The sequence below is a fragment of the Macaca thibetana genome, chromosome 3 (assembly GCF_024542745.1).
Source record: "Macaca thibetana thibetana isolate TM-01 chromosome 3, ASM2454274v1, whole genome shotgun sequence".
Classification (NCBI taxonomy): domain Eukaryota; kingdom Metazoa; phylum Chordata; class Mammalia; order Primates; family Cercopithecidae; genus Macaca; species Macaca thibetana.
In genome coordinates, this window is record NC_065580.1 from 162,516,342 (window position 1) to 162,530,389 (window position 14,048).

At 49.2% G+C, this 14,048-nt stretch overlaps 2 protein-coding genes across 14 annotated transcripts in view; both read left to right on the forward strand.

Annotated features, from left to right (window-relative positions):
- The window catches only part of KCNE1 (potassium voltage-gated channel subfamily E regulatory subunit 1), a 65,666-nt gene extending 60,707 nt beyond the window's left edge, over window positions 1-4,959 (forward strand). For both annotated transcript variants that reach the window (XM_050784701.1, XM_050784700.1), the window contains one exon: window positions 1,958-4,959. In XM_050784701.1, coding sequence (XP_050640658.1) covers window positions 1,999-2,397 — 399 coding nt within the window. In that variant the 5' untranslated portion in view covers window positions 1,958-1,998 and the 3' untranslated portion in view covers window positions 2,398-4,959. The remainder of the gene's footprint in view (window positions 1-1,957) is intronic.
- Window positions 1-14,048, forward strand: part of ATP5PO (ATP synthase peripheral stalk subunit OSCP) — a 1,173,690-nt gene that overhangs the window by 633,499 nt on the left and 526,143 nt on the right. Inside the window, exon 1 of one of the 12 annotated variants that reach the window (XM_050784672.1) lies at window positions 13,670-13,673. The exons of the other annotated variants lie outside the window; for them this stretch is intronic. The gene's annotated coding sequence lies outside the window, so the exon portion shown is untranslated. Of the gene's footprint in view, window positions 1-13,669; window positions 13,674-14,048 lie in introns of those variants that run through there. 12 annotated transcript variants of the gene reach the window in all.

Sequence of the window (14,048 nt, forward strand, 5' to 3'; positions counted from 1 at the left end):
GGTATGTTTTACAATTAAGCCAATTCAATGAAAAAAATAGCTCTGGGTCTAAGCTGGAGAGAAGCCAGGTTTCTGAGGTTATTTGTCCTACACAAGATGATGTTCGATGTCGCAGTCCCCATTCTGGCTGGGAAAGACAGAATCATCCTGGCAAGTGTTGGAATTTGTCTTTCCATAGTGATTCTGGCCATAAACTGTCTTCCCAAACACACCCACATCCGTCACCTGTAGTCACAACAGTACCCCCGAGGCCATGTTCTACTCCAGGCCATGTTCTACTTAGCTACTTTAAGCTCCTAAGAAGTGAGTAGGGGACAGGCAGGGTGGCTCATGCCTATAATCCCAGCAATTTGGGAGGCTGAGGTGGGCAGATCCTGTAAGCTCAGGAGTTCAAGACCAGCCTTGGCAACATAGGCAACATTGCAGCCTCACCTCTGCAAAAAATACAAAAGTTAGCCAGGCATGGTGGTGCATACCTATAGTCCCATCTACTCTGGAGGGCGAGGTAGGAGGATCATCTGAGCCCAGGAGGTTGAGGCTGCAGTGAGCTGAGATCATGCCACTGCACTCCAGCCTGGGTGACAGAGTGAGACCCTGTCTCAACAAAACAGAAAAAGAAAGAACTGAGTGGGAGCACGTACGTGTGATAAGCTCCCAGCTGCCCCCTCTGGCTCGAGTTTGGAGTGTGACATCAACAACTTGGCCTCTGGGCTTTTGTTGCCCAGCAGGAACGGGAGGTAGAAGCCGGCATTTGCTCAAACCTAAATAAACAAACAAATAAATAACTGACCTGTTTTTTAGCTTACCAATGATCTCAAGGTCACCTAGATGGGGTTTCCACAGCAAACCAACCCCCTGACAGAATCTCACAGCTACTTGGAGACAATTTTTCCAATTCCCAGGCCCACTCTGAATATACAAGGACAGTGATATCAAGATTAAATGATAGGGAAAATGTCACTTTCTGCATAGCCAGCAAGCGGTGAATGGAAATAAAAGGCAATCCATGTACCATTGCTCAATCAAGAGAGGGCATCGTGTAGACCCAAGACGGCACACACCATGGACTAGAGAACACGTCAGCTCACCTCTCTCACCTGAGGTTTTAAGATTGTGTACGTGTGTGCGTATGTGTGGGCAGGGAGGGAAAAATATAGCACAAGTTGCAACACTGGCCTCTTTGAGGGGAGCTCTCTGTGAAATCTCCCTAGACATTCCGAAGTCCACCATGTGATAGCGTGGATTTTTCATTCAGATGAATGTAACTGTTCGTAGAGAGATGCTCTGTGGTGAAACAGAACACTTATTGCATGGTATCTCCAAGGGCGCCCTGGCAGCACCCCAGCCTGACTGGTCATGCATAAGCCCTCATGAACTAGTTGTATGAGATGCGTGATTTTTTTTAGGTGCACAGAAGGTCAAGGATGGGGATGTTTGTCTCCCCCTTGTTTATGGAGTTAGCAGCCACAGCAGTGTCCATCTCTAGGGGAGAAGGCAGAGAAAAGAAGTGGGTGTTCACAATGGGTTGTATACAACCATTGGAAGTAAAGGAATGCACACACCCAGTGCCACAAGTGAGCCACAAAAACACAGTCGTGAGGAAAAGGAAGGAGACTGAATTAGTTGGATGACCAGATACCATTTAGGTAAACCAAAATGCACATGTGACCCCATATGCCACAATATGCAGCAATGCATGTTAAAGAAGCCCCTTCTGATGGTCACCTATAGGGGTGGAGATTGGGGGTGGTAGATGGAAATAGAAGGGAATCAATGTATCCATTCATCAATTAAGAGAAGGCATTGCACAGACCCAAGATGGCACGCACCATGGGCTGGGGAGCGTATCAGCTCACCCCTCTCACCTGAGATTTTAAAATTGTGTACATGTGTGTGTGTAAGTGTGGGTTTTGGCCAATACGTACTTTTTGATTTGGGGTTGCATTTTTCCTTTAAGAGGTGTGCCTGGGAAGTTGGAGCTCCAGCAGCGGAACCTTAATGCCCAGGATGATCTTGTCTAACACCACAGCGGTGACGCCCTTTCTGACCAAGCTGTGGCAGGAGACAGTTCAGCAGGGCAGCAACATGTCGGGCCTGGCCCGCAGGTCCCCTCGCAGTGATGACGGCAAGCTGGAGGCCCTCTACGTCCTCATGGTGCTGGGGTTTTTCGGCTTCTTCACCCTGGGTATCATGCTGAGCTACATCCGCTCCAAGAAGCTGGAACACTCTAACGACCCATTCAACGTCTACATCGAGTCCGACGCCTGGCAAAAGAAGGACAAGGCCTACGTCCAGTCCCGGGTCTTGGAGAGCTATAGAGCATGCTATGTTGTTGAAAACCATCTGGCCGTAGAACAACCCAATACACAACTTCCTGAGACAAAGCCTTCCCCATGAACACCATCACTGGCTCAAACTGGACACATCCTGCCTGGCAACCTGATTTTCTAATCACATTCCTCTCATACTCTTTATTGTGGCAGATACCACTGGATTTCTCTTTGGTTATTGTAAGGCATGAGGGGTGGGTTAATGACACAGTTTCACTGTTTCTCTAAAATCACATTCTTCTGTGATAGACTGTCAGTGGTCCCCCCATATCTGTCCCTGCCTTGCTAAATTTAGCAGAATCCCTGAGGACATGGCCTCTGAGAATAGCAGCTGCATTTCCCAGACTCCCTTGCAGCTAGCAAGGTTGTGTGACTAAGCCCTGGCCAGTAGGCATGGAAGTGAAGACTGCAATGTCCAAGTAATCCTTGGAAAGAAAAGAACATACTCTTCACTTCCCTTGTCCTGCTTCCCAGTGGCTGGATGTGGAGGAGGTGGAGAGCAGCTCTGAGTCTAGGAAAGAATGGGGCACTCAAAGAGCCATACACATCTGGGCCTGGGTGATGTAAATCCTCCTTACCACCCACCAGGCCAGATGTACAGGAGAGAGAAATCCACTCCACTCTTCCTTAAGCCACTGTTATTCTGATCTCTGTTAAGATCGCAGAATCAGTGCCCTTACTGATACACCTGCCTTATAGGACTGAACCTAAAGGGATGACATTCCCATACTTGTCACAAGCACACACCGATTCTGCCCTTGTCACTTCTGTGCTCACTCCTGTGGCTCTATCTTCCTCCTGCCCGTCTGCCTCCCACTCCTCCCTTGCACCCACCCTGCACACGTCTCCCCAAAAACACACAGACACATACACTCATATACATAGATACACACACACACGCACACACCTCAATCTAGAAAGAACTTGCTTCCTACAGGCCTGAGATGGAGGAGAAAAAAATGCCTCCTTCAGAATGCATACCAAGGGGAAGGTGCTCGGTCACTGTGGGAGTGGGGAGAGGTGTCCCCACTCCCCGAGAGCCAGGGGAAGGAGCGGCTGTGGGCAGAGAGGGATACATGGCGCTGGGGTGGTAGGCCCTTTTGAGGTGATGGGCTGGTTTTGTGAGTTGAATTGTACCCCCAAAAAGACAGGTACCTTCGATGTGACCTAATTGGGAAATAGGGTCTTTGCGGATGATCTAGTTGAGGTGAGGTCATTGGGGTGGGCCCTCATCCGATATGACTGGAGTCCTTATTAGAAGAGAGAAATTCGGACACAGACGCATAGGGAGGACACCATGCCGTGACAGAGGCAGAGGGTGCGGTGACACAGCCGCAAACCAAGGAAGGCCAAGGATGGATGCACATTCCCATCCCAAGAAGCCAGGAAGAAGCCACGAAGGCTCCTCCCCAACAGGTTTCGGAGGAGGAGGCACAGCCCTGCTTGAATTCAGACTTCTGGCCTCCAGAACTATGAGTCAGTGAGTATCTGTTGTTGAAGCCACCCAGCTTGGGATACTCTGGCAGCCTACTGCCATACAGTATTGGAATACTATAGTGAGCTCATGCAGCACCTCTCACCCACCCAGAGATGGAGCTGCTCTGCTTTCCAGCGGGGCACCTGGAGGGGCCGCCCCAGCAGATAGAGAGGGACTCCGCTCTGCCACCTGCCTTGAGAGGGTCTCCAGCTGCCATCTGTAGCATCGGAGTCCTCTGCAATGTGACATCCTGAAAGCTCAGCTGCCTGGGCATTCCTGAAGAGTATGGAATATTTAAAGGAAATTTTTTTTTTTTTTAAATCTGCACATAAGATAAAAGCAGGACGTGTGCATCTTTGGCCATCCTCAAATGGACAGACTTGGTCTTGTGAGGTTCTAGTCCTTGTTTCACATAATGAACACTGGCATGGCTCAGCCCCTGAGTTACCACAGTCTTTGAGATGAGTGGTTCTTTGGGTCTGAAAGTCCAGAGAGCGCTGTGATCTTTGCCCCACCCGAATAATGCATATGGACACTACATCTTGCCTACCGTGTCCAGGGTTCATGACCAGTGGCAGCCGGACTGCCTGCTGTGTCTCACGGCCCCTGTGTGAGCCAGACCCTTCTTAGGCAGTTGTATATTTCCGGACTGAGGCAGGGCAGGTTTGCAGAGAGAGACCCAGAGTGCACGTGACCTGCAGTGTGATCCCTGGCGTGCACTGACTTGGATATTCCAGGCACACGGACTGGCTTTTTATCACCACTTCATTTTCCCCACTAAGATTCCTGTGCCTTTTAAGGCAGAGGGAGATCCCTGTGGCTTTAGTCTTCCCAGGTCTTAAAGGGCCCTTGTCTTCACTCACAAACCTCTTATCTCTTCCTCCCTCCCCTTCCACTTCATTTTAAAGGGGGAGAGGGAAAAGTAACCGGGAGACAAATTGAACCACATATTTTCAGACACTTGTTACCATATTTTAAAATTCAGCTTCGCATACACAGTCTTTGCTATGCACCGTGTACTGTTCTAAGCTCTTTAAAAATAGAATCTCAATTATTATTTTGCAAGCAATACTCTATGCATTCATTAGCTAGGACAACAATGCTTTCTGCAGTATTGAGATTTCATTAAAAAATTAAAGCCGTTTACTATGATCTGTGATGTGTGTTCTTAATATCACTATGATACTTCTGGAAGACGGTTATCAGTCTTGCAATGCTTTGATAAGGCAGCCCCATGGACTTGGGAATAAGGAAAGTAAGATTGCATATGGATAATTAAACTCTGCCATCAACACACAGCATGTCAGAACAGAGAGATGTGGGTCCCTCTGATGCCTGCAGTTAGAAAGCAAGTGAAGCCCTAGGGGGAGACAATGGCGAACTGTAGCACCCTCCTGCCTTGTAAAGGGGAGGCTGCTGTCAACTCCTGGCATTTGCAGCCAGCAGTGAATGTGGGCACAATCCAGATGGAGCAGGGAATGTGGGCACCATCCGGACGGAGCAGGGAATGTGGGCATCGTCCAGACAGAGCAGGGAATGTGGGCACCGTCTAGACAGAGCAGGGAATGTGGGCACCATCCAGACACAGCAGGGAATGTGGGCACCATCTGGGCACCATCTAGACAGAGCAGGGAATGTGGGCACCGTCTAGACACAGTGGGGAATGTGGGCACCGTCTAGACACAGCAGGGACTGTGGGCACCATCTAGATGGAGCAGGGAATGTGGGCACCATCTGGACGAACTTCTCGATGTTGTTGGAAAAGCTTTGAACTCTTATAAAGTTTGCACGTTGTCAACTAATTTACTTTTTAAAACTTGAGTGGGTCAAACAAAATATAACCTTGAGCTGGATTCTGCTCAGAGACCACTGATTAACTGCCTGTGCTTTACAGAGGAAGAATAGCCCCCAGGCAGGCCCACGCCACACCTGAGAGACCCGTAAACATACTCAGGGGTCGGGCGTGGTGGCTCACCCTTGTAATCCCAACACTTTGGGAGGCTGAGGTGGGCGGATCACCTGAGGTCAGGAGTTTGAGACCAGCCTGGCCAACATGGCGAAACCCTGTTTCTACTAAAAATACAAAAATTAGCTAGCTGTGGTGGCGGGCACCTGTAATCCTAGCTACTCGGGAGCCTGAGGTGGGAGAATCGCTTGAACCTGGGAGGCAGAGGTTGTAGTGAGCCAAGAGTGTGCCACTGCACTCCAGCCTGGGCAACAGAGCGAGACTCCATCTAAAAAAAAGAAAGGAAGGAAGGAAGGAAGGAAGGAAGGAAGGAAGGAAGGAAGGAAGGAAGGAAGGAAGGAAGGAAGGAAGGAAAGAAGGAAAGAAGAAAGAAGGAAGGAAAGAAGGAGGGAAGGAAGGAAGGAAGGAGGGAAGGAGGGAGGTAAGGAAGGAAGGAAGGAAAGAAGGAAGGAAAGAAGGAGGGAAGGAAGGAAGGAAGGAGGGAAGGAGGGAGGTAAGGAAGGAAGGAAGGAAGGAAGGAAGGAAGGAAGGAGGGAAAGAAGGAAGGAAGGAAGGAAGGAAGGAAGGAAGGAAGGAAGGAAGGAAGGAAGGAAGGAAGGAAGGAAGGAAGGAACTCTGCCCAGCCATGGTGCAGGAACAGGCATGTCTTCGAGTGTGGTCCTGGGGCCAAGGGACCCAGAGGTCTCAGCCTCATGATGAAAGACTGTATCAGGCTGTCCTCACCTGACCCGGTGAGAACATCCCATTCATCTGACCCTCTCATTCAGATTCTGGATTCCATAATCTTTGCATCTCCAGGCCAGGCTGTGTGAGCACAGAATAATGCATGTGGCTGTCTTGAGAGTGTGCCCTGTCTAAAATCCACATCGGTGTATGACTTCTCTGTGGGCGCAAATGAGATGTTTACACTAGATCAGGCGAGGAGAGATAAGTAAAGGCTACCAGTGCTTGAAGACAGAAGAAATGGACATAAAGCTATCAATGGGTAGATAGGGACTGGTACTTTTCTTTTTCTTTTTCTTTTTCTTTTTCTTTTTTCTTTTTTTTTTTTTTTTTTTTTTTTTTTGAGGTAGGGTCTGGCTCTGTTACCCAGGCTGGAGTACAGTGGTGCAATCATAGCTCAGTGCATCCTAGACCTCCCAGACTCAAGCCATCCTCCCACCTCAGCCTCCTGAGTAGCTGGGACTACAGACACAAACCACCATGCCTGGCTAATTTTTTTGTGGGGGGGACCGAGTTTTACTCTGTGGCCCAGGCTGGAGTGCAGTGGCGCAATCTCGGCTCGCTGCAACCTCTGCCTCCCAGATTCAACCAATCCTCCTGTCTCAGCCTCCCAAGTAGCTGGGATTACAGGTGCCCGCCGCCACGCCCAGCTCATTTTTGTATTTTTAGTAGAAACAGGGTTTCACCCTGCTGGCCAGGCTGGTCTCAAACCCCTGTCCTCAGGTGATCCATCTGCCTCAGCCTCCCAAAGTTCTGGGATGACAGGCCTGAGCCACCATGCCCGGCGCCCAGCTAATTTTTAATTTTTTTTGTAGAGATGGGGTCTCACTATGTTGCCCAGGCTGGTCTCCAGCGTCTGGGCTCCAACGATCCTCTCACCTTGGCCTCCCAAAGCGCTGGGGTTACAGGCATGAGCCACTGCACCCGGCTTCTGGTAAAGTCTTTGAGTAAACAGAATCATTGGACACATAAAGCCAATCTTCATACAAAAAACGAGTCAGGAGATTTAAAGCAGTTGGCCCCTCAAGCACATTGGTCTGTCTGTTTACCTGAGGTCAGTCAAGCGGTCGCCAAGTATCCCAGATATGCCCCCACGGTACTGGAATTTGTTGATCTGCTGGTGCAGTGGAAGACAGTCTGGGTGCTGCTGTCCCCTGGTGGTCATTTTGAGGATGTTGCTCAAGGCGCGGGGAACCCTGAGGACCGGGCAGCCTGAGGACCGCGCAGCCAGGCAGGTCCCTGTTGGGGCTGGGTGGGGGACTCTGAGTGCCTTTAGATGCCCTTGGGAGGTTACGCTTCCATTCAGCCATCAAGTTCAGGGTGACAGGACCCATTGTGGGCACAACTATGAAATGGGAGGATGGATGCTGAGAAAGGGATACATTTTTCTAGAAGTTCCTTGCAAGGCAGCTCCTCTGAACAAAGGCCCTGGAGTCACAGCTCTGAATCTCTGAGAAGTTGCTAGGACCCCCTTCTCCCTTCCTTTGGGCAGGAACCTGCTTAGCCCCCTCCCCTATTCCAAGAATAACTGTACCCTCCTTTCAGCCCCTGGAAAATAATCTCTCCCCCAGACCTAAGTCCCTTCTGGTTTCAGGCCTGCGATCACTCATGCTATGCATGGAGAAGGGATTCCACCCCCTAGGTATCCCTGGACTCAGACCTTTTTATCACCTTCTGTTCACCCCATTGGTGAGGGAAGGAGTCCCACTCTAGGGCTGGGACTCACAACACCCAAGCCTGGATAGGTGAGACCCATGGCAATGTGTCAGTCACATATACTCATAGCCCAGGGAAGGGCCACTGCAGGCCATGCAGGGCCACATGGGGTGGTGCTCAAGAGCTGAGTGAACAGCAGGGGTGGTGGACAGCAGGCTTGGTAGTAACAAGAGTGATATGATTTGGCCATGACCCCACCCACATCTCATCTTGAATTGTGATTCCCATAGTCCCCACGACTCGTGGGAAGGACCCAGTGGGAGGTGATTGAATCATGTGGGGGTTACCTCCATGCTGTTCTTGTGATAGTGAGTGAGTTCTCACGAAATCTGATGGTTTTATAAGGGGCTTTTCCCCCTTTTGCTCAGCACTTCTCCTTCCTGCCGCCATGTGAAGAAGGACATGTTTGCTTCCCCTTCCACCATGATTGTAAGTTTTCTCAGGCCTCCCCAGCCACATGGAACTGTGAATCAATTAAACTTCTTTTCTTTATAAATTACCCAGTCTTGGGTATGTCTTTATTAGCAGTGTGAGAACAGACTAATACAGAGGGTGGAGTGGCCCCTGGTTTCTGCAGGAGGTTGTTAAATAATTCCGTAGACTGGTAGGGAACTGAAGCCTGCTACTTGGGAATAAACAAGGGTGGTATCTGGTCCCTGGGATAAGAAGGGTTGCCCAGCAGGGAGACTCTATTTATGGGAGCAGAGGCGGGAGGGGAGTTTGCAGTTAGGCCACTTGAGGTCCTCCACATTTTACCACATGTCAAGGCAGCACATAACATTGGTTTTGATTTTAGGCCTTATGCCACTGCTGGAGATGGCTAGGCAGGTTCTGCACTGAGTCCAGCACTGGGCTTAGGTGGGTGAGCAGGGGATGAAACCCAGCCCCGCTTCCCTAGCTGAGCCAGGGGCCCTGGAGTGGGGCAGTGGCTGCCCTGTAGGAGGAATGCCTCTCCAGTTAGCTGGAAGGATACCATCTGGGCTCTTGGGCCTCTGCAGCCAGCTTGAACTCCCACATCCTTTCCTCCTCCAGCACCTGCCTCTGAAGGTGGATGAGGTCACCACTGGGGCCTCCCCAGGAGTGGGGAGAAAGGGACAATTAGGGGAATCAGTGGAGCAATTGACGCCTTCTGATGGCCTCGCACATCCCGAAAGGGGGTGAGAACAAGGCAGCGGGAGCAGGAGGGACTCCACCTTGGATGGGATTAAAAATCTAAGCTGCTTTTCTTCCGAGGCTCAGCGAATTAGGGTAGTAAGCTGAGTGTCCCAGTTCCTGTGTTCTCATAGAGAGAAGGAATGAGAGAAGTTGCTGCTTGTCTCAGGCTTCCACAGAATGGAAGGCCAGGTTCCTGTCACGGCCCCCTCATGCCCCGGCCTGCTCATTCACTCCTCTCTCCCCACGTGGTGTCTCTCCCCTCACACCAGACAATCCTCAGACACAGGCCCCCTCATGCAGTTTCACATCAAGGAGATGAGTAGGTCCACTTCCAGTGGGTCAGGAAGGCTCCCCCAGCACCCGGGAAGGCGGGGCTCAGGGTCACTTGGCAATGAAAGGCCTGAGTTAATGTGAGGAATGGAGAGTCCACAAGCTTTGAGAGAAACCTGGGAGATGCAGAGAGAGGAACCCAGGCTTCAAGAGGACTTTCAAAACACAGCTTTCCTAGGAAAATTAAGTGGGTGATTATCTTATTTCCTGTGGCTGCCATAACCAATGACCACAAAAATCAGTGGCTGAAAACAACGGAAATGTAACCTCTTGTGGTTCTGGAGGCTGGAAGTCCAAAATCAAGGTACCAACAGGGACAGGCTCCCTCCTAGGCTCCATGCCTTCTGAGGATCCTTCCTGCCTCTCCCAACTGCAGGTGGCCCCTCACATCCCTTGGCTTGTGGCTGTATCACTGTTGCCTCCACTGCCATCTTCACGCGTCTGTATGAATGTGTGTCTGTATGCCCTTTCATGTCTCTTATAAAACATTCATCATTAGATTTAGCACCAACTCTAATCCAGATCATCTCATCTCCATCCTTACCCTCATGACATCTGCAATGACCCCATCTCTAAATAAGGCCACATGCTTGGGTGACAGGAATTTGGAAAGAAAAATGACACCACAGCCCTACTATACCTACAGTGGTTGTAGGCCAAGGGTTTGGAAGAGTGCCTTGGGCATACCAAGCTCTTGACACAAGGTCAGGATCATTTGCTATCACCAAATCAAAGCTACTATCAGAAACCCAACTGTGACGTTTCTCAAGTGAAGTTTTGGCTGCATATTCTTATCCCTGACACAAACATGCCTCATCACTTATTTTATAGTTGATCAGTCAGGCTCCAGTGAGGAAAACAGAAATTCCATCATTTATTCTAGCAGAGAAAGTAACAAGAAGAGTTGATTAAACATGTGTGTAAAAACCAAAGAACCCTAACTGGGAACATTAAGAAAACACAGAGCTGCAGACTGCAGCAAGCCACCAGCCACAGGAACAAAGGAAAAGGTGTGATCTTGCCACCTGGTCACTGCTTCACAGCCTATTGCCTTACAAATCTTTACATGGACTCCCTTAAGTGGGGAATGAGAAGCAGAATTATGTATTTAGGGATGAAGTGTAAACTAAACCACATGGGCTATTCCTTAGAGTTTAGAGACACCTCCTAAGGCTGATGGCTGAACACACACCAGATCCAAGCTTTCTGCCTACTTTGCCTTAAAGTGTTGTCTTTCTAATACCTTTGGTTTAAACAGAGAGAGAAGAGAGAAATCTCCAAAGTTTTAGCTATTAAGCAAGTCCTCAAGAGCTAGCAGGACTGAACCCCTCCCAGACAGGAATTTATGAATTGATGGAGAAGCTGAGGTCATGCACTCAAAGGCTGATGCTGCATGAGAAGTGAAATAGGAAAGGAGGAAAAGAAAGGTGCCTTAGTCCATTCCAGCTGCTGTAACAAACTACCATAGACTGAGCAGCTTATAAACAACAGACATTTATTTCTCACAGTCCTGGGGACCGGGAAGTCCAAGATCAAGGTGCTGGCAGATTCAGCGTCTGATGAGGGCTCCCCTCTAGTCCCTGGTTCATAGATGGCCATCTTCTCGCTGTGTCCTCACATGGTGGAAGAGGGCAAGGCAGCTCTCTGGGGTCCCTTTTATAAGGGCTCTGTTCCCATCCATGAAAGCTCCACCCTCATGGCCTGATTACCTCCCACAGCCCTCACCTCCTAATCCCATCACCTTGGAGGTTGGGATCTCAGCACAGGAATCTCAAGGGAGCACACTCAGTCCACAGCAAAACGCACCACCAGATAGGGCAAAGGGAGGCAGGAGACCCTCGTGGAGTCATAGAGGAAAGGAGGCAGAAGGTGTATTTTCTTTGTACACATGTGTTCACAGGATGTGGGGAGAACTTGAAGCAGACATGGAAATTTTGTGCATTTTGATGCAGCCATGTGTTTTGATGAGGATGGCAACAGTTGACAACAATTTTTTTTTTTTTTTTGAGACAGAGTCTCACTCTGTCGCTCAGGCTGGAGGGCAGCAGCATAATCTCAGCTCACTGCAGCCTCCGCCTCCTGGGTTCAAGCAATTCTCCTGCTTCAGTCTTCCAAGTAGCAGGCTCCCAAGATTACAGCTGTATGCCACAAGCCTGGCTAATTTTGGTATTTTTAGTAGAGACGGGATTTCACCACGTTGACCAGACTGGTCTCGAACTCCTGAACTCAAGTGATCTGCCTGCCTCAGCCTCCCAAAGTACTGGGATTACAGGCGTGAGCCATTGGCCCGGCCAGATGACTGTATTAGTTGAGTGAATTTCTAGGATCAAGGACTTTGGGGCCTTCTACAGTACAGCACCAAAGGATTCAATGTGTCAGCTCTCACCCAATCCTGCCCCACAGCTCATAGAGGTCATACTTATGTGTATTTATGCCACGAGACGCCTGGACACTAACTAAGCAAACATTAGCCAATGACCATGCACGTCCCTCTGCTGAGCTGCTTTCAGTTTCTGGGGCAGAGACTGGAAAACATCACACATTTTCAACGAGATACAGCATCACTGAGTTTCAGAGACAGGAATGAACATTCTAGACCAGGGGTTGGCCAACTATAGCCTGCAGGACAAATCAGGCCTGCCATCTGGTTTTTCATTGGTTTATTTTTGTTTTTTTCATGAAGACTTAAATTTTTAGAGTAGTTTTAGGTTCACAGAAAAATCGAATGGAAAGTACAGAGATTTCCCATAAACCCCCTTTCCCCACACATCCACAATATCCCCCAACCACAGTGGTACATTTGCTATACTCCATGAACCTACATTAACACGTCACTGTCACCCAGAGTCCATGGTTTACCTTCGTGTTCATTCTCGGTGTTGTACAGTAAGTTCTCACTTCGCGTCATCAATAGGTTCTTGCAACATGAAGCAAAATGACATATAAAGAAACTTCCCAGAACTTTGGGAGGCCGAGACGGGCGGATCACAAGGTCAGGAGATCGAGACCATCCTGGCTAACCCGGTGAAACCCCGTCTCTACTAAAAAACACAAAAAACTAGCCGGGCGAGGTGGCAGGTGCCTGTAATCCCAGCTACTCGGGAGGCTGAGGCAGAAGAATGGCATAAACCCGGGAGGCAGAGCTTGCAGTGAGCTGAGATCCGGCCACTGCACTCCAGCAAGACTCCATCTCAAAAAAAAAAAAAAAAAAAGAAACTAATTTTACCATAAGCTAATTAATATAAACAAGAGTTAAGTTGCTATGGCCTGTTTCTGGTCACAAAAACATCACCAAACTTATAAAGACCTCAAACACTTCTAATACTAAATATCGAAATGAATGTTTAGTTGATTTGAATTCATCGAAAGAATTTCCTAAATGAATACATTTAGGAAAGATTAATACAAACAGGTGAAAGCTGGGCGCAGTGGCTCACGCCTGTAATCCCAGCACTTTGGGAGGCCGAGGCAGGCAGATCACCTGAGGTCAAGAGTTCGAGACCAGCCTGACCAACATGGCGAAACCCCGTCTCTACTAAAAATACAAAAATTAGCTGGGCGTGGTGGCGCGTGCCTGTAGTCCCAGCTACTCAGGAGGCTGAGGCACAAGAATCACTTGAACCCTGAGGTGGAGGTTGCAGTGAGCTGAATTTGTGCCACTGCACTTTAGCCTGGGCAACAGAGTGAGACTCTGTCTCGAAAACAAACAACAACAACAACAAAAAATACAAGCGAGAGTATTATTGACTGGCTTATTCCACTTCAGAGCCGTGGATGGCAAAGCCCATCCCAGAGGCACAGGGTCAAGGCAGACACCAGCCCTGGACAGGGTCCTCCTCCATCACAGGGCATGCTCACCCACTCCCACACTCGCTCACACTAGGACTATGCAGACATGCCAGTTCACCTACTGGGCATAGCTTTGGGATGTGGGAGGAAACTGGAGGACCCAGAGGAAACCCACACAGACCTGGGGAGAATGCACACCCTCTACAGAGACAGTGGCCTGGCTAGGAATAGACTTTTTTTCTCATCAACTTTATAGCAAAATGATGTTGAGCGAGATGGTGTCATCCAAGGACCTGCTGTATAATGACATGTATCCACCACCGTAGTAACATACAGAGCATTTTCGCTGCCCTAAAAGTCCTCTGTGCTCTACCTGGTTATCCTCCCCACACCTGTCTCAACCGCTGGCAACCACTGATGTTTTTACCATAGTTTTGTCTTTTTCAGAATGTCGCATAATTGGAGTCATACAGTATGTAGCTTTTCATATTAGCTTCTTTCACTTAGTCATAGTCATTTCAGTTTCCTCCATGTCTTTTCATGTCTTGATAGCTCATTTCTT